General features: G+C 37.3%; 3 protein-coding genes across 3 annotated transcripts; 2 read left to right on the forward strand and 1 right to left on the reverse strand.

The window, feature by feature from the left end:
- Nucleotides 1–9,395: 9,395 nt before the first annotated feature.
- LOC107135375 (olfactory receptor 5AK2-like) lies at nucleotides 9,396–10,325 on the forward strand. Its single transcript, XM_015477255.1, has one exon. It carries the CDS (start codon nucleotides 9,396–9,398, stop codon nucleotides 10,323–10,325), a length of 930 nt encoding a protein of 309 aa, XP_015332741.1.
- Nucleotides 10,326–16,985: 6,660 nt separating this feature from the next.
- On the forward strand, nucleotides 16,986–17,939 carry LOC107159709 (olfactory receptor 5AK2-like). Its single transcript, XM_015506317.1, has one exon. It carries the CDS (start codon nucleotides 16,986–16,988, stop codon nucleotides 17,937–17,939), a length of 954 nt encoding a protein of 317 aa, XP_015361803.1.
- Nucleotides 17,940–22,001: 4,062 nt separating this feature from the next.
- On the reverse strand, nucleotides 22,002–23,002 carry LOC107159716 (putative olfactory receptor 5AK3). The gene has a single exon (XM_015506329.2). The coding sequence runs from the start codon at nucleotides 23,000–23,002 to the stop codon at nucleotides 22,073–22,075; it is 930 nt and encodes a 309-aa protein (XP_015361815.1). The 3' UTR covers nucleotides 22,002–22,072.
- Between the last annotated feature and the right edge of the window lie 2,551 nt (nucleotides 23,003–25,553).

A 25,553-nucleotide genomic window follows, 5' to 3' on the forward strand; every position in this document is an offset into this window, starting at 1 on the left:
TTCATTCTTTTTATGGTTGAATAATATTTCACTGTATATATATATATATATATATATATATATATATATATATATATATCTCACAATGAATCCAACTATTTCATATAAGTGCTATGCACCAATAAAAAGGTTTTAAAAGAATTTGAAATTAATCATGAACAGAAAAGACTGCTTTTATAAAGATATAAATCTAAACTCAGAGAAAAATATGGGATCATGTATAGAACAGTTTGGGGTAGCAATGGCATAGAAAAGATAGTATTCACATATATTCATATATACTGAAAGAAAAAAAATATTTGTCATCCCATGTGTGAATTCATTGTTGTGAAAAATATAGCTGGTTATCTTTATACTATGCATTCTTGTTTTCCTTCCTAAATTAACTCTAATATTTGAAGGAGTAAACTTCCATAAATAAATAGCTGACATCCCATTCTCTACTGTAGCTAGTGCAATATATGCCTTAGTTTCCATTCCTGAGACACAGACTTGAGTAAAGGTGTATTTGTGATATGTAGAGAAGAATTAAGCTTACCTCAAGAAAAGTCTGGCCATGTCCTCAGCTACTGGGAAGTGATCACTAACTGACGAATCTCCTGCCAGAGAGGAGTGTCAGTGTTGGCTGGAGGCTTTGGCCACTGCATAGTCCAACACAGTGAATGGCGATGGGAATTTGAAGATATTTTACATTAATTTCATACTTCAGAGGAATTGAAGACAGAAGGTATTATCTGATCTCCCAGAGTAGCTTGGATTGAAGGAACAGCCACATGGTCAGTATGTCCTCAAGCTTCAATAACTGGACACCAAAAACTCAGTGAGTTCCCTGAGTCAGTAATACTCCATGAATATTGCCTTAACTGAGGCCAAGACAGCCATGTGTCCCTGAGGATGGCAGAAGTTTCATGTGAGGACCACGCCCATACTCATTCTGTGTCTCTCTTACTTTTATTGGTACTAACTTTATTCTTCTGCTATAGGAAAACTGAACCTGTATGTATAGCAATTTCCTGATGCTGTCCTCTGTTTGGACTCTATATCAAATATACTATCAAATTACTATTGAGAGTAGAATTTGTAAGCAGCAGTAATTCCTTTCTCATAGTTCTGGAGGGTAGAGGTCAAAAGTCAAGATGGAAACAGGATCCAATGAGGGAACTCTTCCTGGTTGGACACAGTCAACATCTCAGTGTGTCCACACTGGCAGAAGAAAGGGCTAGAGAGTTCTCCAAACTTGTTCAAGAAGGATCCATCCTTATACTTAATTATTTCCCAAAAGTGCCATTTCCTAAAACTATCACATTGTAGTAGAGGATTTTGAAATTGACATTTTTAATTGAGAAACTACACTAATCCATAGTATTCTGCCTATGGGGCCCTAAAAATCTTATCCCTCTTACATCCACAATGCATTAATTCCATTCTAGCAACCCCAAAATTTCTAGTATCTACCATCACCCATAAAGCCTGAGGTCCAAAGTCTCATCTAAGTGTCATATACATAAGACATGGATCAGATTCATGGGATGATTTATTCTGAGCCAAAATTCTTCTCCGACTGTGAGCTTCAAATCCATAAAGACATGTGCTTCCAAAACACAAGAGGACAGTCATAGACATTCCCAATCCAGGAAGGAGACATAGGAAATAATGAGAGATGGTGGGGCCCATGTAAGTGCAAAACCTATGAAGGTGACCTCTGTGAGACCCCAAGCCTCAAGAACCATCTTCTTTGGCTCCACACACTTCCCTCCAGGCCCTCTGGGAGAGAAGTCCCACCTTCCAGACCCAGAGATTGACATCTCAACAGAACCTACTTACAGTTCATAGGGTCTTCAAGAATAAGGAAACATCCTCTCTATCTCTTCTTTCTGAGGACTCAAATGGGTTACTCTGAGAAGTCTGTTCACAGAAATCTAGACTTTTTCTATCAGGAAACCTCAAAATACGTCCAAATTCTACCCATTTCCCCTGTCTAAATCTGCTCTCCTATTTTTAGTTATTTTTAGTTATTAGCACCTCACTCTTGGTAAAAATTTCTGTCTTATTTTCAGCTTCATAACAGACTACTGTAGTACACTGGGTGTCTTCTAAATCCCAGAAACTTATTCCTCACAGTTGTGTTGACTGGAATTCTGAGATGAACAAACCCGTGTGATCAGGCTCTGGTGAGGGCTGTCTTCTGGGTGGAGATGGCTAACTTCTTATTCTGTCCTGTCACAGCAGACAGCAAGAGGATCATCAAGCTCCCTCAGCATTCACAAAGCACAAGTCCCCTTAATTGGACTGTTCCACCCATATAACTAGCCAATCCGACACACCTCTCAAACTCCCCACCCCCTAATACCAGCACTTTGGGGACAGGATTTCAAGATATGAATGGAGGGAGAAGGTGGGACATGAACCTTTGGTATCTAACATCAGAGTTGTGACATATTCTAGTGCATTATCCAGTCTCAGAGTGATAATTAGTAGTGATTTTGTAAAAAGGGTGGTCCTTGGCACCCCTGAGCTTTTGGACGTTATCTGAAGTGACATCCATTCTGTGGAAACTATTCCTTCACACTCTGGAGTTGCTAAACTTTTGGTGGTGTTCATTCCAGGCAGCAGAGAGAAGAACAAGAAAAAGTGAAGGAGGAAATGCAGGAAAGGCTGAGTGAGTTACTTACCTGGTTTACACTTTAGGGACTTGGAACTCAATTCCACAGTGGACTCAAATGGACTGTATAGAATGTCCCTCAGAATTGTCCCTCCCAAAAGAGGAGGTTGTGACATTTATTCTCCTCTCCTCTCTCCACTATTTGAAGGTTTGCCAAGGTGGTTAACACCCCCTCACATCTGTGCTGATTCTGACAGGTGGTCTTTCATGGCCTGAGAGAGAATCCTGAGGCAAGAGGCAGAGAAGCCATAGAAGATGAGCCCCTCTTAGGACAAAGAAAGCACTTTACCACAGAGGCACTAAAATCAAGTTCTGAGAAATGTGGTGCAAGACTCAGATTTTTGTTACTCTGTGTTACACGTTTCTAGCCAGTGACATTTAGCTACAAGACTACTGGGAGATTCAGAGCAAGGGTCTCTCTGGCTACTGCCCTGCCCTTCTTGCCCTTTCCCACTTCATGAAATTAGATGCTCTAGAACTGTAGCAGATGGGTTGGCAACAAGGAGGCAGCCAGTGTCTGAGAAAGACTGAGCAAATCTTAGAATCCCTAGTCTTGACTCTCAAACTGTTGTCATGAAAAGGAATGAATCCTGGTATTTAGGCAAAAGGAAGCTGTTTTTTCTTCTACTGGCAATTGAGCACATCCCTAACTGAAACATAGCCATGAAGTAAAGGATACTGAAGTGGAATTCAGTAGCATTTTGAAAATAACTCCCCTTCATTCAATTGAAGTTCACCAAAAAAAAAAAAAAAAAAACAGGCTGGCTGAATCAAGATTCCTCCTTATACATTTATTTTTCTTGATTCTTTTTAGTTATATACAACATCAGAACACACCCTGACATTATCACAAAAGCATGGAACACATCTTTATCCACTTCAGTCCCCAGCACTTCCCAACCTGCCCCACCCCCACTCCCCTTCTCCACCTCTCCATTCCACACTGATCTTTCTTCAATCCATTTACAGCCCTTTTAATTAATTAGTTATGTCCAATGGATATACCTGATGCTGGGACCCACCATGTCACATTCCTGCATGCACTAATGAATGTTTGGAAAGATTCATTCCACTGTCCATTCTTTTTCCTGTCCTTCCTTTCTCCTCCTCAATCCCCTTTTTCTATTCTACTTATCTTTTCTCTATTTACATATAATTCTCTCCCTTTTCTCTCTCTCTTTTTTTATCCACCCCACCCCTTATTTTGGATTATATTTTTCATATCAGAGAAAACATTCAACCCTTGACTTTTAGCCACTGGCTTATTTTACCTAGAATGACAGTCTCCAGATCCATCTACTTACTGGCAAATGCCATAATGTCTTTATGACTGAGTAACGCTACATTGTGTGTGTGTGTGTGTGTGTGTATCACTTTCTCTTTGCATATTTATTAAAGGCTTAAGCCTAGCAAGTTTATAGCCCAACTAAATTCAATGTCTCTTATTTCACAGTTACTCAAAATATTTTGATGCTATGAAGTAAACTAGGAGTAAATGTTATTATAGTGGAAATCTGACTTTTTTAAATGTATAAGTTTATAGAAAAAATGGAAAGAAGCAATTTTCAGAAATATTTTTCAACAAATAATAGCCAGCATAATATTATAAAATATAATACATATAATAATATCTATATTTGTTATACTGTGAACAATATGCCCTTAAATTTAAGTTAGATCTTTAAGTACTGGTGCAGTTGTGGGGAATAGGGTACACTCATACATTATTGATGGAACTGTAATTTGTACAATTGCTTTGGATATTGTATGGATATTCCCCAAAAGACTAGGAATGGACCCACCATATGACCCAACTATACCACATCTTGGTATTTATCCAAGATAACTAAAAAAAATTATACTAAATTGATACATTTACTCCAATGTTTTTAGCAGCATAATTCACAATATTCAAGTATGCAACCATCCTAGGTACCTATCAGTAGTTGAAAGGATAAAGAAAATGTGGAATATATACACAGTGAAATTTCACTCAGTCTTAAAGAAGAATGAAATCATAAATGGATGGGACTATAAAACATCATGTTAAAGAAATAAGTCAAACTCACAAAGTCCAGAGTCAAATGTTTTCCTTCATATGTAAAAACTAGAGAGAAATAAGAAAAAAAAATTTAAAGGGATCTCATGAAAATAGAAGGAAAAATAGAGGAGTAGAGGAAGAGGAATTGGAAGGAGGGAGGGAAGATGAGAAAAGGGAAAAGATTTAAAATGAAATTGAACAAATTCTGCTACAAATATACATGAACATATCACAATGATTTTCACTTTTATGTATAACTATGATACATCAATTTAAATATATTAATTAATAGAAGAACCACCAATAGAATAGAGGAAAAGATTGGGGTAGTGAGAAGGAAAGGTGGTAGTACTGGGGACTGAACTGGAACAAATTATGTTATATACATTTATGAATACATCAAAATTAACCTCACAATTATGTATGACTATAATGCACTAATAAAAATGTTTTCAAAATTTAGGTTAGATTCAGATTTATTTTATCAGAAAGTTATGTTCTTTACTGATTAGTGAGAAGATTTATCTAGACCTAAACATATGTCCTTAGATATAAGAAAAGATGCTCAACCTGATTCATAATAAACAATTTTTAAGTACTTGTTAAAGAATAAATGACATGAAAAAGAACTATTACCCAGGCATTACAGTAACATTGAAAAACAAAGGCCTCTCCAGAAAGTGTAAATTTAGTCCTGACAGCATATGCAAAGACATTCAACCTGACGGATAACAATTTTTAAAAAAGCAAAGTTGTTAAACAACACATGACATTAGAAATAATTATCCTCTCTAAAAGTAGAATAACATCAAAATATTTGTTCTCTCTGGAAAACATACATTTTCTTCAGCCAATTACCACTGCTAATCGCTGTTTTTCAATCCCATCTCAGCCTCTGGAACCTCAGATACCAAGGGAGTCAGTATAGCTCCCTGAGGTGGCAGCTATAAGATCCCTGGTGGGGAGGAGCCATAGAGAGAGCCCTCCAAGGGCAGTCAGCCTGCAGCAGCTGCAGAAAGAGATTCTGGAGGCAACTCTGGCTCAAGTACAACAGGGTAATTCCCACTGTCAACAGCAGCTGTGTAGCACTGCCATGTGTGCAGGAAGCAGCAAGGCACCAGGGTCAGAGGAGCAGTTCCAGCAGGTCACGCCCCAAGACCAGGACTCAGCTCATCAGGTGATATGATGGAAAGGAATCCAGGGGTTGGAATCTGCCAAGGGTTGCCCAAGAAAGAATGTGAATGAATCAGTCAATCAACCAACCAACACTAAATGTGCTTAAAATAATGTTTTCATGTGTCCTTGGGCCATGGGGTGAGCACTCAATGTCTGCACCCTGCTGTGAGGTCTTTGTAATCTTGGTAACTTGAACCTCACATCACTTCAAGCCAGGCTCTGTATTTTCCTCTTCATTTTTCTTTTACTTTTTATTTTGAAATACTCATAGATTCACAGGAAGTTGGCAGCAGTGCCAAGAGATCCTGTGAACCTTCCACCTACTTTTACATCTTGTTTAATTCTACTATGACACCAAAACCGGAATTTTGATACTGGTGGTGGTGGTGGTATGTGTGTGTGTGTGTGTTTATGTGTGTGTGTATGTCTTTGTGGGGATATAGATCAGTTGGTAGAGTGCTTGTCTCTCATGGACAAGGCCCTGGGTTAAATCCTCAGCACCACACACACACACACACACAAATATATATGACAGCCAGTTTTTTAATCCATTACATGTACTTTAATACATTCTTATTTATCTGTCATGAAGCTAATAATTCTCTCTATATAATTATACATCTTATATTTTTATAAATATGTATACCTAGTATATAATATATTTTATATAATATAAATTATATAGTATATGTTCCCTCCAACTGGTCTTTTCATTTCTTCTTTTTTCAGGTAAAAGAGGAATCCCTTTTTGTATTTTTACATTGGTAAACCAAGGAAGCTCTAATGTCTTAGGTAAGCTGCTGATGAACCAAAAGTTCTAACCTATAACTTGCTTCTTAAAAGGACCTCATTTCCAAACCTCATTCTGTTAGGACTCACTCACAATCCCTCTCACAATGCACCTGGTTAGGATCACCATTTGGAGGAGTCTGAAGCATAAATCTAGTTGAGGCTAAGATTTTTCCTATTGCTGCTAGGTATTTCAGTTTTTTGGATCTGATAAATAAGCCATCACTACTCAATTGGAAACTGTGCTTCTATTACAACTTCCTGCCTTTATGCCTTTTTACAAAATGTCATTACTGCATTTTAGGAAAGACATAATAGTTATTTAAAATAAGACTAACTGTTGTAAAGAAATAACTCCATAAATATCAGTTTGCACAACACTAAATTTTCTCAGTCACATACAGTCCAGTGGGGGAAAGGTATTGTTGGCAGTGAACTGCTATAGATAGAATGTGTCCCCCAAATTCACATGTTGGAAATTAATCACCGTTGTGACAGTGTCAGGAGGTTAAGTAATGAGAAGAGGTATGGCCCTTATGACTGAATTAATGCTGATTTTGTGGGAAAGGGTTAGTTTTCTTGAACTTAGATTTGTTATGAAAGAAAGTTTACTCCTATCTTGTTCTCTTGATGTCAATGTTGACTCGCTTGCCTTTCCACTTTCTGCCATGTTATGAGGTGGTCACAAGGTGCCCATGTGAGGTAGCTTCACTACCTTGGACTTACCATCATCAACAGCTATCACCCAAATACATTTTTTTTATTTCTATGAATTTCATTATCATGAAGTGTGGTATTCTGCTCTGTCAACACAAAATAGAGTAGGACAGAGATTCTGTGTTGTGTACAGTCATTCCAGAACCCAGTCTGAAGTGGACCACAATAAGCAATACAAGGAGGGCTACCAAAATTACAAACACACACACACACACACACACACACACAAGGCCCAGTTAAATGTGAATTTTGAAAAATAATAAGTATTTTTTTCTCATGCAATAGACCAACATAAATACTAAAGTTGATATGTATTAATATGAAATATTTCACTTATTTATTCTGAAATTTACTTTAACTTGTTTTCCCTTGTTTTATCCGGCAACCCTATCTCATGATTTGTAAAGTCTCTCTAAATTACCAATATATAACTAGCAGCTCAGATGGAAATGGAGTAGAAAGTTATATTGTAACTATTTTCACAGGTATGGGGTTGAGAGGGCTGCTTCAGGCCTAGATTATACATTTCTTTTACTTATGTTACATTGAGCAGATAACCTCACACAAGCAAGTTTGGTTGAATGTCTACCTGCATTTGCAAAAGAAAATATTTGAAGATACTGATGGGCAGCAAGCCAATTTCTGCAGTATATAGGCATGGTCTGAGACACATTATTCACCAATAAGCAGTGCTAGGAAATACGGAAAGAATTGTTTAAGAATTAAGACACCAAACCAGAGAGTTTGAGGGCTTACACTACATGAAAATCAGCCATGATTACATCTCAGCTGTATACCCAATCTGGCACAGAAGTACATAGGTAGAAAAAAACAAAGATATTCATGATGTAAAATAAGGTATAACCATATATTAATCAAATAGTTACATGATCTTTCTTAAGCTAAGCCAAAACTATAAGAGAAACAATGCCAGGGAAAATGAAACTTTCTCTCTCTCTCTCTCTCTCTCTCTCTCTCTCTCTCTCTCTCTCTTAATTATATGAAGCAAAAAGATTATCTTGGGGATAATCAGAAAAATTTTGTGAAGGTAATCACTTAAAAGAGAGTTGTAAAAAAGAAGAGAGGTACACACAATATGAAGCCATCAATCATGTGAACTATTGTTGTGATTTGAATGTGAGACATCTCCCAAAAGCCTATGTGTAAGACAATGCAAGAGGGTTTAGAGAAGAAATGATTGGGTTAACCCAATCAATGAATTAATCCTGAGAGGATTAACAGAGTGGTAACTGAAGGCTGGTAGGGTGTGCCTAGAGGAGGTAAGTTGTTAGGGACAAGCCTTTGGGGAATACATTTTGTATGTGTTGAGTGGAGTCTCCCTGTCTGCTGTCTGATCATCATGTGAGCTGTTTCCCTCTGCCAGACTCTTCTGCCGTGAGGTTCAGCCTCCCCTTGAGCACAGAGGAATGGAATTGTGGACTGAGACCTCTAAAAAAATGAACCCCAAATAAACTTTTCCTGCTCTACAATTGTTCTATCAGGTATTTCAGTCACAGCAGTGGAAAAGCTGACAAACACAACCATGAACATAACTCAGAATTCTTCATTCCAATGAGTTCTAATGTCAGAAGTTTGAATCAGGATTAAATGACAAGAATGATAAATGCCTATGAAAAATTATAGACTGCTGAGAAGTGGAAAATCCTATTGCTTTATGCAAGTATACATATTTATTTAAAATAATGAAAAAGTAGTTTAATATACATTTTTCATAATCACAGGTTAAAAGTCGGTCTTCCTCTCTGAAGCTTTCTCCGCTGTAAAATTTATCTATAGCTTGAATACACTGGTTTGTGATGGCTTCTTATCAAAAATATAGAAAAAATATTTGGAAGACAGTAAACAGTAAACCAGATTCTGGTTTTGTCATAAATATCAAAATAAAACAAAAGTAACATGAAATGTAAGGATCTTTCATTTGAAAAAGTCACAAAGATTTCCTTTCTTCTCTTGATCCTTCTCTTGCTTCTATCCAGACATTGGGAAGCCATGACACAAGGAAATGGCACTGAAGTGACTGAATTTTACCTTCTAGGATTTGGTGCCCAATGTCAGTTTCAGATCATCTTCTTCATTGTGTTTCTCATGATCTACGTGACGTCCACGGTGGGGAATACTGGAATGATCCTACTCATCAGGACAGATGCCAGACTCCAAACACCCATGTACTTTTTCCTACAACATCTGGCCTTTGTTGACATCTGCTACACGACAGCTATCACTCCCAAGATGCTGCAAAACTTCATCACAGAAAACAAGTCCATATCGTTTGGTGGATGCTTAATGCAATTACTGGTCTATGCAAACTTTGCAACCAGTGACTGCTACCTCCTGGCAGCAATGGCAGTTGACCGTTACGTAGCCATCTGTAAGCCTCTTCACTATTCCATCATCATGTCTCAGACAGTCTGCATCCAGATGGTAGCTGGTTCATACCTCATGGGATCAATAAATGCCTCTGTACAAACGGGTTTTACATTTTCACTGTCCTTCTGTCGGTCCAACATCATTGATCACTTTTTCTGTGATGTTCCCCCAATTCTCATGCTATCATGCTCCAACATTGAAATCAACATCCTGGTACTTACTGTGTTTGTGGGATTTAACTTGACATTCACTGTGTTGGTCGTCATCTTCTCCTACATTTACATCCTGACCACCATCCTGAAGATGTCTTCTACAGCAGGGAGGAAGAAGACCTTCTCCACCTGTGCCTCCCACCTGACAGCGGTCACCATTTTCTATGGCACCCTTGCTTACATGTACTTACAGCGTCATTCTGAGAATGCCCAGGAGAATATGAAAGTGGCCTCTGCATTTTATGGCATTGTCATTCCCATGTTGAACCCCCTGATCTACAGTCTGAGAAACAAGGAGGTGAAAGAAGCTTTAAAAGTGGTGGCCAAAAAGCTCTTTTAGGTTGGATCCAAATTGTTCCAATTCAGCACATCAAAGCACCAGTAGAGTTGTTTCAAAAATTGAAAACATTCAGAGGTTTTAAATCAGGGATACCCTTATTGATACAAAACATCTTAGATGTAAGAAATATCCTAAGACCTCTTCTGAGACTCATTTACTCTGTAATACCATTTGAAAATAAATAATCCCTATGGAGAATGCTTTATGGAAAATATTGAAATATTAAGAAATGTCTATTGCCGTGACCATTGTGGTGGCCAAACTAGCAGATTCTGGTGAGGGGCAATGGGAGATTAGAAGAAATAAGAGTCACATACACAAATTTTGAAGGTAAAACAGCTGGGATCTGGTGGAGTGCTGCTCTTTGATGGAGAAGCAGGCCAAAAGAATTACACCAGCAATCTTTATTATATATGTCTCATTAATCAGATTAAAGACTATGCAAGCATTATTCTTTGAATCATGAAAGTTACAGAGTTAGCAATATATGCAGCTATTTCCTAAGTTACATTCCATGGTTGCAATGTGAAATAATAGGAGCATTGTGTAGCTCTCAAGAAAGTCCATTGTTTAAAGTTACTAATTTGTGGACAGATTCAGCAGCAGCAGAACTGGTGAAACACTGCTGTTGTCTAGCAAGGAAGTTCCTTCAGTCTCAGAAACTGTGTGCCTGAGAGCAAGGTTGAAGCTGTTAAGACTCTAGCAACAGAGTCTCCCCATGGAGAGCATTGTCATAGCAACTGTACATCCTATACCTTTGGATAGAAAATTTCCCAGTCACCAAGTATGCTACAGCCATGAAGTCATCAGGGACCCCAATCTCAGTTACTGGGCTCCCATGCACTGTCACTGTTCTCCACAGTGCATAAACTTTATAGACTATCATTTTAAATATTTTTCAAGTATGCTTTTAATGGCTACAAAAATACCTAGCTTTCCATAATTAAAAAAATGTAAATTCATTTTCCTCATCTTTAAACAATTTCATTATATTATGTACAATAAGGTCTTTTGTTTATTCTGTCCAAATTATTAAACAAACCTCAATGTAAAATAAATTCTTTAAAAAGCATATTTTGACTCAAGATATCCTTTTTACCTAAAATTCCCATGTTGTTACATTCCATGGCACCTGAATACACTTATTTCTATCATTAGTTACCCTTTTTCATCTCATTCTATCCCTTTCTCCCTAGGGAAAGGGAACTCATGCAAACATTTTCTATTTCCATCTCCAGTACAGGTAACCTAGAAATAGATACATCTAAACACTGCCAGTGATTATTTATTTACAAAAGCTATACTGATCTTTTTTTTTTTTTTTGATAAATGCTATAGAAACCCAATAGAAATGTAGGCCAAAAGCCCTTTGAATCAAGACAAAGAATAGGTAGCAGAAAAGCATTAGTATTCAGATTGTGCGTCATACCATAATGAAGTACAGGCAATGAAAGAAAGTACTTGTGGCCATTTTCATGCCTACCTCAAAATGGTAAGCTCCTACTCAGAGAAAATTTATTTCTCGATGACACCCTGATTAGGACATGTTTCATCCTGCCATATATGAAAACTATAGAAACATTTAAATTGGATCTCTATGAAGAGATTCATTATTAAGTCTCCAGCATCTATTAGTGTCAGGAATTTTCTAAGTACCCATTAGACTGTTTTTTGAATAAATGAACAGAGAATACATATAGAAAAGGTGAAGGTGTCCATTCAATGAGGAAGTTTACCATCTACAGTCCAGCACAGTAAACTGTTCTTATGGACAACCATGCTTTTAAAAAATGTAAGTTTAGACTGTAAGGAAAGAAATATGATACCATACTCTAAATAGTTTGGAATGGAAATAGCATGGAGGAAAGAATAGCTACATGCACTGAAATACAAAGAATTAATAACCATTCCTTGTGTGGCAAAACATAGCTGGTTGTCTATGCACTAGGCAATCCATTCATTATCTTAATCCTTCCTGAAAGAACTCTGATTTTATAGAAAAAGTAAAGTGGCAGAAATAGAAATTTTATACCCCAGACTTCATTGCAGCTTCATGGCACATGTCTTGAATAGAGGTCATATATTTGAGTTTGTACAGAGAAAAATTAAGCTTGCCTAAAAAAAAGTTTTGGCCTATTCTCAGATACTAGGGAATGATCTTTAAATTGAAGGAATGCCCTACCCAATAGGATTATCAACATTTTCCTTGAGTCTTTGACATTGGACAGTTCAAAAAATGATTTATAATGGAAACATGGGAATATTCTACATCAGTTTCAAATGCAAAAGGAACTGGAGACTCAAGATGATATTGTTCCTCTAGGAGCGGCCTATATCTAAAGATCAGTCATGTGGCTAGTTTGTCCTCAAGCCCCCATAAAAATTCTGGACACCTTCTTGAGTAGGTAATACTCCACGCACATTGCCTTACTTGGAGTCAGGAGCATAACTCATCCTCCAGGATGGTGAAAGTCATATTTGGATCACTCCCAGACTTCACTCTATGTATCTATTCCTTTGGTTGTTTCTTATTTGTATCTTCTTGCTTGTTGTAATAAAACTGTACTTGTATGTATAGTTCTTTCCTGGTATCTTCCTCAGTTTGGACTTTGTAACAAATGACTATTGATAGGGTAGTTCATAAACAACAAAAATTTCTTTCTCATAATTCTCAAGGCTAGAATTCCACAATGAAGATGCTGGCTTGAACATGGTATCTCATTGTGTCCTTCCTAACATAGCATAAAAAAGGTTAAAGGGCTCACTAAACCCCTTCGGAGTTGTTCCACCCTTGTGACTTAATTATCTCCTAAAGATTTCATGTCCTACTATTAAAGTAAGAGTTATAATTTCAGCAAATGAACCTCAAGGGGACATACATATTATGTTCATAAAATTCCATCTCTGGCCTCTATAATTCATATCCATCTTGCACACAAAATGCCTTCATTCAATTTCAAAAATCCCAAAATCTTGATGTATATCACCATCAACTCAAGCCTAAAGTCCAAAGTCTTATCTAAACATCATCTAAATAAAATATGAATGAGAATCATGATATGATTTATTCTTAGGCAAAACCCCTGTTCAGCTGTGAACCTCTCAAACCAATTTATGTGCTTCCAAAAAACATTGACAGGATAGGAATAGTATAGAAATTCCCACTCCAAAAAGCAGAAATAAGAAAGGAGCAATTGTCCAAAACAAGTCCCAAACCTAGGAAAGTAAACTCTATGAGGATCTATTACTTAAAAATAACCCTCTTGAGATAACAGTTGATGAACAACAACTTTCATCAACAATTGTTCATCAAGAAATCTGCTGTTTAGTGAATAATATAAGAGACATTCTGTAAAAATAAATAAATAAATAAATAACCCTCTTGAGCTGAGTAAGAGCTGTAATCCCACTACTGAAGAGTCTGAGGCAGGAGAATCACAAGTTTGAGGTCAGCCCGAGGCAGAAGAATCACAAGTTTGAGGTCAGCCCGAGGCAGAAGAATCACAAGTTTGAGGTCAGCCAATGTAATTTAGCAAAACCCTGTCTCAAAAAAATAAATAAATAAATAAATGACTGGGGATGTAACTTAGTGGTAAAGCACCCCTGAATTCAATAATTCAATACCACTAATGATTATGATGATGGTGATGATGATAATCATGATGATGATCATAATGATGATTATGATGAGCCTATGAACTCTGTGCCTTTGGCAAGTGTGGTAGCCCCAGTGATCTCTGAATGGCCTGCAGGGTCCTTCTTCCTGCCTTTGGAGGAATCAGCAATGGTTCAATCCTGAAGGTTCCAAGCAGTTCAACAATCTTGCTTCAATTTTTCCCCTTTTCCATCTTTCATTGACTCCTAACTGGTGTTTTTTCTGCTGGCATAATCCCATCTCAGATCCTGGCTTTGGGATTATTTGATTCACATAAGATCCTGGTTTCATGTCCCTATGAATCTCCTCATCAGTCACCTGGCCATGCCCTTAGTAATCTCTTCCAAGTATGATGTGTCATAATTTGCAGTACAGACATCCTGAGATTTTCCCAAATCTTTAAGCTCCTAGTCTCTTGTGTTTGACAAATCTATCCTAAATAGTGTTACTGTTTTCACCTTGACCAAAAGCACTTAGCAAGAAGCAAATGACTCCTTCAACACTTTCTCCGGATCTCCTCAGCTGGATATGCATTTTCATCACCCTATCTGCCTTGAAATACAAGAATGTGAACACATCTCGGCCAAGTTCTTGCCACTTTATGGAAAGGATTGTCTTTTCCCCATTGTCCAATAACGTGCTACTCCTTCCCATCTAAGACTTCATCAGGAGCCTCTATACTATCCATCCTATATTCCACTCATGGTTAATTGGGTATTCTCTAATAATAAGAAAGCTATCTCTATAACTCTTTTTTTGTGAGTCCTTGTGTGAATCATTAAAAAATTCTGATCACAGAAGTCTATCTCTTTCTAGCATATAACCCAATATTCCTGTGGTCTCTACCATTACCCATACACAAAGGGGCTACCATACTTTTAGATATTTGGAGCATAGCATGCTACAAAAAAAAATGCTGCTCTAATTTGTATATGTCTATTTGTATCAACACTTACACAAACATGTACATGTACATATGTGTGAATATCCATTATAAGTAGTCACTGATATTGCTAGGATACGGCTTATACTAGAAATACTGGATCATAGACTCGCATAGTTAATTGTGCTAATATTTTCAATTGTCTCAAACATTACTGTACTAATTTACCTTACCAACAGAAAAATATGAGTTTCTGAGGGACCATGTTGTCACCAAAACTTGGTAATTTAAAGTAATATCTGTAAAATTATACTTTGAATTATTCATATATAATTGATTACTAGAGAGCTGTGTATCTTTTCATATTTCTATCGAATATTTAGGTTTATTTTCTTCCATAATTACCCTGTTTATATCTCTTACAAATTTTCACATTACACTGAATTATAATTAGATACATATACTGGATACATACAATCTTTGACATCTATGTGTTGGGAATAAATCTGCCTGACCAAATTTCCAGTACTATTCAGTCTTTGCTCTTTTATACTGATAATTTTAAATAGAGTGGAATTTTTAATTTTTATGATTTGTGCTTTTAAGTCATCTAAATTTTTCTATATAGCTAAATCATACATATTCAGCAATGTTTTATTCTCAAAACTGAAATCTCAATTTCTGACACATTGGGAAGCCATTTTTGTAAAATATAAAGGAGGGAATCAAATTATTTTTTCAATATGTAAGCATTTAGAGCACTTTGGTATTGCTCCATTTTTCTCTGATATGCATATTAATGTTTTCACACCTCAAGTGTCCATAGACTAAAGGGTCTGTTTTTGACTTCCTTTTCTCAGTTCCATTGTCCTGTTAGTCTACCAAAGCCACCTCCACACTTTTCTTATTAATTTCTTCATAATAACGTCTGATGTTTCATAGGACAAGTCCTGCTCCCACCTGTTTTCCTAGGAAATTCCATGTAAAATGCCAAGTTGAACAAAAGATTTTTCTCAAGTATCTGATTAGAATTGCAAAGAACCTATAAATTAATTTATGGGTGATATGTGATATTTATAGTATTGGGAGCTTATCCAGAAAAACAGTCTGATTTTTGGTGTTCTTCAAGCTTTTAATGTTTTCTTTTCCTTAATGAGGCTCATGATGCAGTCATGAGTATCACAGAATTTGGCTCTCATAACAAAATGAACTTTCAAAAAGAATGAACTTCATTAATATTTGGGTTTTTTGAAACAAATCATGAAGCAAAAATGTCAGATATTATTTAGGAGTAATTGATTTCTGGTTATAAAGGATAAAAGTTGTGTTACTGGGTTACAGAACATAAGAACATCTTTGTTGACACATCATGAGAGGTTTAACAATAGAGCGAACAAAAGTATCCCTAAATCACCTCAGTAGATTTACTGGCAAAAAGTAAAAAGAGGCATGGAGAGATAAGTACAGAAAGTGGCCATGCATGTTTAAAACTACTAAAGAATTTTGACAATGCTGAGACCATTTTATTGCTTTTAAAACAATGGGGTCGAAAACATATTAATAATTTAAAAAGAAATGATCCATTTCCATAGATATATTGAAAACATTTTTACAGAAGACTGTATGTGACCATGAGTCCATGATAGTCACAGTGGAGGTGGTGAGGAGGGAAAGGGGTAAAATGGGAAAATGGACATAAATTAGAGCAAGATCATATACAACTATCTGGGCAGGCTAAGGTTTTCAGATATGACAATTTATATTTGGGTAAATGGTATTTTCACTAAAATATAGAGAACGTTTTTAAAAAACATAAGTGAATAAAAGCCAGCATATTTTATGTGCCTTAACTGATATATTTAGGAAACATCAATCACTTCCTGAGAGCTCAGCTGATGCTCAAATAGCCATTTCTCCAAAATACACAGGCAATTATCTGTGCTGAGCACCAAGGTTCAGCCTGTAAATTCAAGTCCATTATGTCACAGAAATATGCTCTGAACCCACTGTGGAACCCAATGTTATACCATTTTCACATCCACATTAAGAGAATCACAGGGTAATACCTTTTCTGCTCTTGTCTCTTTGCCACTTTACACATGCTGTTTAATCTTTAGCAACCATGGGACACAATAATGGCACTGAAGTGACTGAATTCATTCTGCTGGGATTTGCGGGTCAACACAAGTTTTGGCACATCCTCTTCATGGTATTTCTGGTGACCTATGCAGCCACCTTACTAGGCAATGTGGGGATGATCCTCCTCATCAAGAGCCACTCCTCCCTTCACACTCCTATGTACTTTCCCCTCCAACACTTGGCTTTTGTGGACCTCTGCTATGCCTCTGCTATCACTCCCAAGATGCTGCAGAATTTCCTGTGCAACAAACAATCCATCTCCTTCACGGGATGTCTGGTGCAATTGCTGGTCTATGGTACTTTTGTAACCAGTGACTGCTACATCCTGGCTGCGATGGCAGTGGACCGATACGTGGCCATCTGTAACCCACTGCACTACCCAATTGTCATGTCTCGGAGACGCTGCATTCAGCTGCTGCTCGGTTCATATTTCATGGGTTTCCTGAATGCCTCTGTAAACACAGGTTTTACTTTCTCGTTGAACTTTTGCAAATCCAATGCAATTAACCACTTCTTCTGTGATGTACCCCCAATCCTTGCCCTGTCATGCTCCAGTATCCACGTCAACATCATGGTACTGACTGTCTTTGTGAGGTTTAACTTGACATTCACTGTGCTGGTTGTCATCTTTTCCTACACATGCATCCTGGATGCCATCCTGAGGATATCTTCTGCTGCAGGCAGGAAAAAAGCCTTCTCTACATGTGCCTCCCACCTAATAGCAGTCACTATTTTCTATGGGACTCTCTTGTATATGTATGTACACCATGGGACCAATAGATCTCAAGAGCAAGAAAAAGTGGCATCTGTGTTTTATGGTATCACAATTCCCATGTCAAACTCCCTCATCTATAGCCCAAGAAACCAGGATGTGATAAAAGCCCTAAAACACATAGGAAATAAGAGCTTCGTTGACTTTATTCCACTTTTCCTCTAGGAAAACACATCTCCTCTTAGATTAAAGGGGAATAAAGAGAGTTGGGGAAGGGGAGGAATTGTGGAATAAATTTGACAAAATTAGGCTATATACCTGTATAAATATACCCAGGTGAATTCCACCTTTATGTGCATCTATAATGCACTGATTATCAATAAGTAAATAACCAATAGAGTAAGAGGAAGGGGAATAAGAGGATAGAAGGGAAGGGGGAAGCACTGGGGACTGAAATGGAGCAAATTCACTTCCATGCCTATATGATTATGTCAAAATAAATCCAACCATCATGTATAATACACTAAGAGAAACATTTAAAAAAGAAGTATATCTCTTCTTTAAAATGAAAAATAACTCCTGCTATTTCTCTCTAGCTATCTAGGTTTTTATTTGAAACAAAAATGTTAAAGGCTGTTTCTTTGGATACTAGGTACAGAAAACAAGAGTGGGAGCAGATAGGGAAATAGGGAAATCCTCACAGATATCAAGGCATTTGATATTCATGCTCTCCTGGTTTCCTAACAAAATAGAAAATTGACATCGGTGTCAGAAAGATCTGGTGCATATTGGCTGCATGATTGATAAGTGCAACTTGAATCTCTAGCTGGCTTTCTCTAGCTTTGTGATGAAAGCTGTACTTCTTAGGATAACAAGATCTAGTGCAGAGCAGATTCATTTACCCAAAACTTGATGCTTTATATCACCCAATCTTCAAAAACAATGAGGAGAGAGAGAGTTCAAGCTTAAATCCAGAAGTCAAGTATGCACTCAGAACATGGTATTCTCAACAGCTGGGGGCTAAAAAAGAAGGATCAAGCACACACCCTCCTACAGTGTACAGGAAATGTAAAGTAAAAGGCTGACAGCTCTCCTTGTAATTCTGTTCTGGTATTTCATTGGTCAGTTAAACCACAGGGAGGTGTCAGTGGGATCATGGATAAGAGACATTGTTCACCACCTTTCCCAGTGTTTCCTGAAAGTTCACTGAGACCGTAACAATGGGGTTGTCAACCAATCATCACCCAAATGTACCAAGTGAACCCAAGTGGTTCCCATTCACAAAGCAATTATTCTTAAACATAATGGCTGTAAATGCCTTTGCTCAGAGAAGGCAAACGCAGTGTCTTTTGTGTTTTGAGTTATTTCATTCAGATATTGTTCTGCAGGTTTGTCTATATTGTCAGGAATGGTTGATCTCCTTCTTTTTAAAGACTGAATAATGTTCCATTGTGCATATATGTGTGTGGAGGGGTGCTTGTGCCCCATTTTCTCCATGCACTTACCCCGTGGTGGACTTCACATTGTTTTGATGTCCTGGCTATTGTGAATAATACTGCAATAAACACAGGGGCGCAGATATCTCTTGAAGGAACTATTATAGTAGATTTTCTAATACTCAAGTATTCTGTGGTCCTATGGAAGAACTCCTGCTTTGAGTTGCTAGTTTTGAGACAATTTTCTTTTCATTGTGCTGCCATTATTTTTGTGTTGCTATGGTTATTTCGTGATTTTATATTAATGTCTGTGAGTGGCGCTAGGCTAGTTTTTGAACTTTGTTAGCTTGCTTCATGTAAATTACCGTGAAGCCTTCCTTCTTCATCCATGCCCTACATGGGTCACCTTACGTCAGTATTTTCTGGTCCATGATAACTTTCAGGCCCACAGATAGGTACTCTAGCTGCTAAATTGTAATCAATTCCTTCTTTCCTTATGATGGCGTAGTAGTTGCTATTTTGTATCTTCTGTATAGCTTTTGGTGATCAATACTTTCTGACACAAAATCATCTTCCACCAGGCTCTCTAATTTGTTTCCATACTGTGAAGCTAATTATCCTCTCATTTCTGTATTTCCTGATTCCCCAAGCATTATTTTTCTTTAAAAGATAGCAAACAATAAAATTAAAAGAAAAAAAATCCCACATTTTTGCTTTTGCTGCAAAGAATGAGGCCTTAGATTTATGAGTTGTATCATTTAAAAATAGTGATTATAAACTAAGTTTATGTAAAATAAAAGAATTTTCTTCTCAACTTACAATAATTTTATCATCTTTTGAAAGGTAGGCTTAATTATTTTATCCTATTTGTGCTTATTAATTCTAGTATTTGTAGAGTCATAAATTTTGTTTGAACACTGTAGCTTAAAATGTAGCTTCTAAAATGGTTTTGTAAATTCTTAGAGATATTTGCAAACTTTTTTCAACCAAAGGCTGGCTTAAATGATTTTTAACTTTCAAAGTGGCAGAAACCTAGAGAAACGCCTTCTTCCCCTAATCCATACTTGGGCTCATTTAGCAAAGTTCATATTAAACTACAAATGCCCTCCCTAATGCCTCCTATGATAAGGCCTAATTTCTAAGCATGTGTTGCAGAAGTTAAAAAAAAAAAAAAAACACCTGAACTTTTTAACTCTAGACATGGTTTAATCCATGCTTTTTAAAACAAACTAAAGTCCCTAAATATGAACTTGATCAATTTCATTAATTATATCTAATTATTTTTCTATAAAATAAACTTTTTCTTAACATGGCCTGCCATGGGCTGGAACAGGTTAATTTGCTATAACTATTGCCTTACTTTTGTCCTTTATTTAATGTATTTCTAGTTTATAAATGTTGAATATAACTTATTTGGAACAGAAATTGACTAAGGATATTTCCCACCTCTGAGCAGTCCAGTTCCTCTGAGCAAGGGCATTGGTAGCCATTATCTCTAAGAACAATTGTATTAGGAGAATATCAGGATGGGAAAACTTCCTGACGTTCCCTCCTTGAGGATGGTCCAGCCTGGAAAAGATCAAACTTGTACTTCACTTTTAGAGATTTCCTTACATTTCAGAGTAAAGATTTCTCTCAATAAGGGAAAGGATGGACAGGATACCAGCATCATCATATGAGACCAGACTTAACTAATTTGGGGACTTCTCTACTGTGATGCACCCTGATGCATGGTTGGGAATCATCTGAATTCCCTTGGCACATTTGGGTGATGGTTGGTTGACCACTGTTTCTATCTCAGTGAACTTTCTGGAAACATTGGGAAAGGTGGTGAACAAAGATCCCACTGACACCTCCCTATGGTTTAACTAACCAGAGAAAATACCAAAACAGAATTGCAACAAGGGTTCTCAGCCTTTTTTTAATATTTACTTTTTAGTTGGACACAATACCTTTATTTATTTATTTTGCTGAGGATCGAACCCAGGGCCTCACACATGCTAGACAAGCGCTCTACCTCTGAGCCACAACCCAGCCCTCAGTCTTTTAATTTATATTTCCTGTAAATAGGATGAGTGTGTGCTAAATCCTTTCATTTTTCCTCCAGCTGTTGAGAATACCATGTTCAGAGTGCATACTTGACTTCCAGATTTAATCCTGGATTCTTGTATCTGTTCTCAATTTTGGAGTTTGGGCAATGAGTCTCCTCTGCCTTGGATTTTGTTTTCCTAAGACATACACCGATAGTGGAAGAGAGTTGAAGATTCAAGGTACATTTTACCAATGATAATGCTGATATATACCAGATTTTCCTGACTTCAGTGTCAGTTTCCTAATTTGTTAAGAAAATAGGACGGAAAGGGTGGATTTCATTCCTTTTTCCTCCATATGTGTGATGATCTACCCTATTGTCCTCTTGGTCCGACTCTTCTGTAGGTACATATTATCTGAAGAAATGCCCTCTAAATTTGACTTCATAATAATAAGATAGATATTGAGAGAAAAACAAGAGCTATTTTTATTCTGAAGACAAGACCAAAAGAGAAGAGAAGGCAACTACTTCATAAAAACCAAACAGGTTTTTCCCTAGGTGAATCTTCATAGTGCAACTGAAGAGGCATTTATATAGCATTGATTATGTTCTCTTTAATTAATTTAATGTCAGATATATCAAGAGGCTCATCAAAGTGTACAAAGGCAATAGCAAAAACTTATTACTTATTTTCAGACGGCTGTTTTCTAGGAAACATATTATTAGAAATTCAATTATGTAATCAATTGATTTTTGGCATCTTTTAGGTGTTGTTGATAATTAAGGAATAGATTTTTATGTCAGAAACATTTGCCTCATCACTTGATTGAATACTAAGAGCCCTTTGGCCTTCTTGTTGGATCCTGCTGACATAGAAATCATGTTTCAAGCTAGAAGTTCTTAGTTTCTATGTGTTTTAGGGCTTTTATCACATCCTGGTTTCTCAGGCTGTAGATGAGAGGGTTTGACATGGGAATTATGATACCATAAAACACAGATGCCACTTTTTCTTGTTCTTGGGATCTATTGGTCCCATGGTGTACATACATATACAAGAGAGTCCCATAGAAAATAGTGACTGCTGTCAGGTGGGAGGCACATGTGGAGAAGGCTTTCTTCCTGCCTGCAGCAGAAGATATCCTCAGGATGGCAGCCAGGATGCAGGTGTAGGAAAAGATGATGACCAGCACAGTGAATGTCAAGTTAAACCCCACAAAGACAGTCAGTACCATGATGTTGACGTGGATACTGGAGCATGACAGGGCAAGGATTGGGGGTACATCACAGAAGAAGTGATTAATTGCATTGGATTTGCAAAAGTTCAACGAGAAAGTAAAACCTGTGTTTACAGAGGCATTCAGGAAACCCATGAAGTATGAACCCAGCAGCAGCTGAATGCAGCGTCTCCGAGACATGACAGTTGGGTAGTGCAGTGGGTTGCAGATGGCCACGTATCGGTCCACTGCCATCGCAGCCAGGATGTAGCAGTCACTGGTTACAAAAGTACCATAGACCAGCAATTGCACCAGACATCCCGTGAAGGAGATGGATTGTTTGTTGCACAGGAAATTCTGCAGCATCTTGGGAGTGATAGCAGAGGCATAGCAGAGGTCCACAAAAGCCAAGTGTTGGAGGGGAAAGTACATAGGAGTGTGAAGGGAGGAGTGGCTCTTGATGAGGAGGATCATCCCCACATTGCCTAGTAAGGTGGCTGCATAGGTCACCAGAAATACCATGAAGAGGATGTGCCAAAACTTGTGTTGACCCGCAAATCCCAGCAGAATGAATTCAGTCACTTCAGTGCCATTATTGTGTCCCATGGTTGCTAAAGATTAAACAGCATGTGTAAAGTGGCAAAGAGACAAGAGCAGAAAAGGTATTACCCTGTGATTCTCTTAATGTGGATGTGAAAATGGTATAACATTGGGTTCCACAGTGGGTTCAGAGCATATTTCTGTGACATAATGGACTTGAATTTACAGGCTGAACCTTGGTGCTCAGCACAGATAATTGCCTGTGTATTTTGGAGAAATGGCTATTTGAGCATCAGCTGAGCTCTCAGGAAGTGATTGATGTTTCCTAAATATATCAGTTAAGGCACATAAAATATGCTGGCTTTTATTCACTTATGTTTTTTAAAAACGTTCTCTATATTTTAGTGAAAATACCATTTACCCAAATATAAATTGTCATATCTGAAAACCTTAGCCTGCCCAGATAGTTGTATATGATCTTGCTCTAATTTATGTCCATTTTCCCATTTTACCCCTTTCCCTCCTCACCAACTCCACTGTGACTAACATGGGCTCATGGTCACATACAGTCTTCTGTAAAAATGTTTTCAATGTATCTATGGAAATGGATCATTTCTTTTTAAATTATTAGTATGTTTTCGACCCCAATGTCAGCATTGTCAAAATTCTTTAGTAGTTTTAAATGTGCATGGTCACTTTCTGCACTTATCTCACCATGGCCAGGTAATGGAGTCCCTGGTGCAATGATGGTCCACAGACCACCCCTGGGCAAGTGTGCTCTGTGTTGTCCATTGTCTCCATTTACCTGTGTCCTCTGCTAGTGATGAAGAGCAGATCGCCTACAACTGGTCTTACTGCAAATACCTCAGTGTGAACATTTCTCTGTGATTTATTCCTGGAAACACCACCATTGAGTTTGAGGGCCTGCCACATGCATTTACTCCGCCCAAGTGTGGCCACTTCACCTTCTGGTGGAAGCCCCAGTGCACACTGTACCTGTGCACGGGCCCCATATACTCACTTTCTTGTGGTCACTGGTGTCACAAAGTACCTTATTTTCATTTTCTTTCCTTAACTACAAAATAATTTGATCATTGTCCCATAGTCAAAGATTTTGTTGTTCTACTTCTCATTAAATGTTTGGTGTTCTACTTTCTCATTAAAAGTTTTTATTTTTGCCAATATTTCTACTGAGTTGATTTGTAGATACTTTTGTTTAGCCTTCTTTTGAATCTCTCATCTGCTCTTTCTCACATTCTGTCTAAATTAACATTTTCTATGTTGTCCTTTATGAGCCAGAAATCATTAAATCCTAAATTAAAAATTTTTTTTTCCTAAAAAAAAATTAGGAAAACAGCAATGTTACATAATAATTCTCATTTTTGAATCGTGGTTTGTTTCTAAAGAAGAACTGCAATGAGGTCCATTCATGTTTCCAAGTCATTTACTGAGAATCAAATCCTGTGATACAAGTTATTTTCCCTTTTATATTTGGTTGCTGGTACATGGTGTTTGTTGAATCGTGATAGTTTGTACCATAAATATAAGTTGACACTTGTTCTTTTATGTTTTTTCATTCTTTATTTTTTTAAATGCTCTTAAGAGTGATAATGTGTGTGTGCAAGCTTGCATGTATGCATGTGTCAGGTATATATAAAAATTTAAGTATTAAATTTGCTATTTAAAAATAACACACAAAAACACTCAATTCATCTATGTTGCAAGCAAATTTCTACCAAACATGTATGGATTACCTCCCCTATTGTATAATATTCTCTCAAAAATTGTCCTAACATTTTCTGACTCATTTCATGATGCTAATATAGCCTCAACAGAAAAGTAATATAATAGGAAAAGGAAAATTACAACCCCATTCATTTGTGAATGGAAATGTAAACAACTTAAAAAAAACTCACCAAATCCAGTCATGTAGTAAATAAGTGATTGCTGGGGACAAAGGACCCTTCAGTATTTATTCTCTTCCCTTCTCAGGTTTTTTAATCCAATTGAGAAATAAAAGAAAGTGCATATAGAGAGACTATAATATTATCTTTAGGCAGCGGGGGAAAACTTCGGGTTTATTAAGCAAATTATTTGCTCCCAATCAACATAGTAGGTAGATAGACTTACCAGCTCAGTCTTGGCAACAGTGATTTATTTGTCTTTTCTCTGAAGCATTGCAGGGGAGCACCTCAGGGTGCAGGGTCAAGGGCTTCAGTAGGCCAGATGCTCCAAGCAGGTAAGGGCAAAGCAGAGCATGCCAGGATGTTCTTCTCAGATTCGCCAATCAAACATGCCATTTCACCTTTCTAGAAACAGAACCCATAAAGTGGAGAGAAGGAGGACTTGATTTCACAAATCGAAGTCCTCTTGCAGGAAAGAAACATCAGAAGCAAGGAAAATGCACTTTCCATCAGCAATCAAGATCAAGTGACATTGATCCCAGGATGGAAGAATTTTTAACATTGAAAATCTCATTGACCTAATTTGCCAGGCCACCACATTAATGTGGGAAAGCCATATGATCCTCTCAGCAGATACCAAAAAATATGATAAAATTAAACACTTTCATGATAGCAAAATAGAGTTAGAGGGGGGCTATGTTGCCTTGGTACGT

The sequence above is a fragment of the Marmota marmota genome, unplaced genomic scaffold (assembly GCF_001458135.2).
Source record: "Marmota marmota marmota unplaced genomic scaffold, marMar, whole genome shotgun sequence".
In the NCBI taxonomy this organism is placed as follows: domain Eukaryota; kingdom Metazoa; phylum Chordata; class Mammalia; order Rodentia; family Sciuridae; genus Marmota; species Marmota marmota.

Excerpts from the sequence above, each read along its gene's own strand:
- LOC107159716 (XM_015506329.2), bottom strand. The coding sequence starts at position 23,002 with ATGGGACACAATAATGGCACTGAAGTGACTGAATTCATTCTGCTGGGA.
- LOC107159709 (XM_015506317.1), top strand. The coding sequence starts at position 16,986 with ATGGGACACAATAATGGCACTGAAGTGACTGAATTCATTCTGCTGGGA.
- LOC107135375 (XM_015477255.1), top strand. The coding sequence starts at position 9,396 with ATGACACAAGGAAATGGCACTGAAGTGACTGAATTTTACCTTCTAGGA.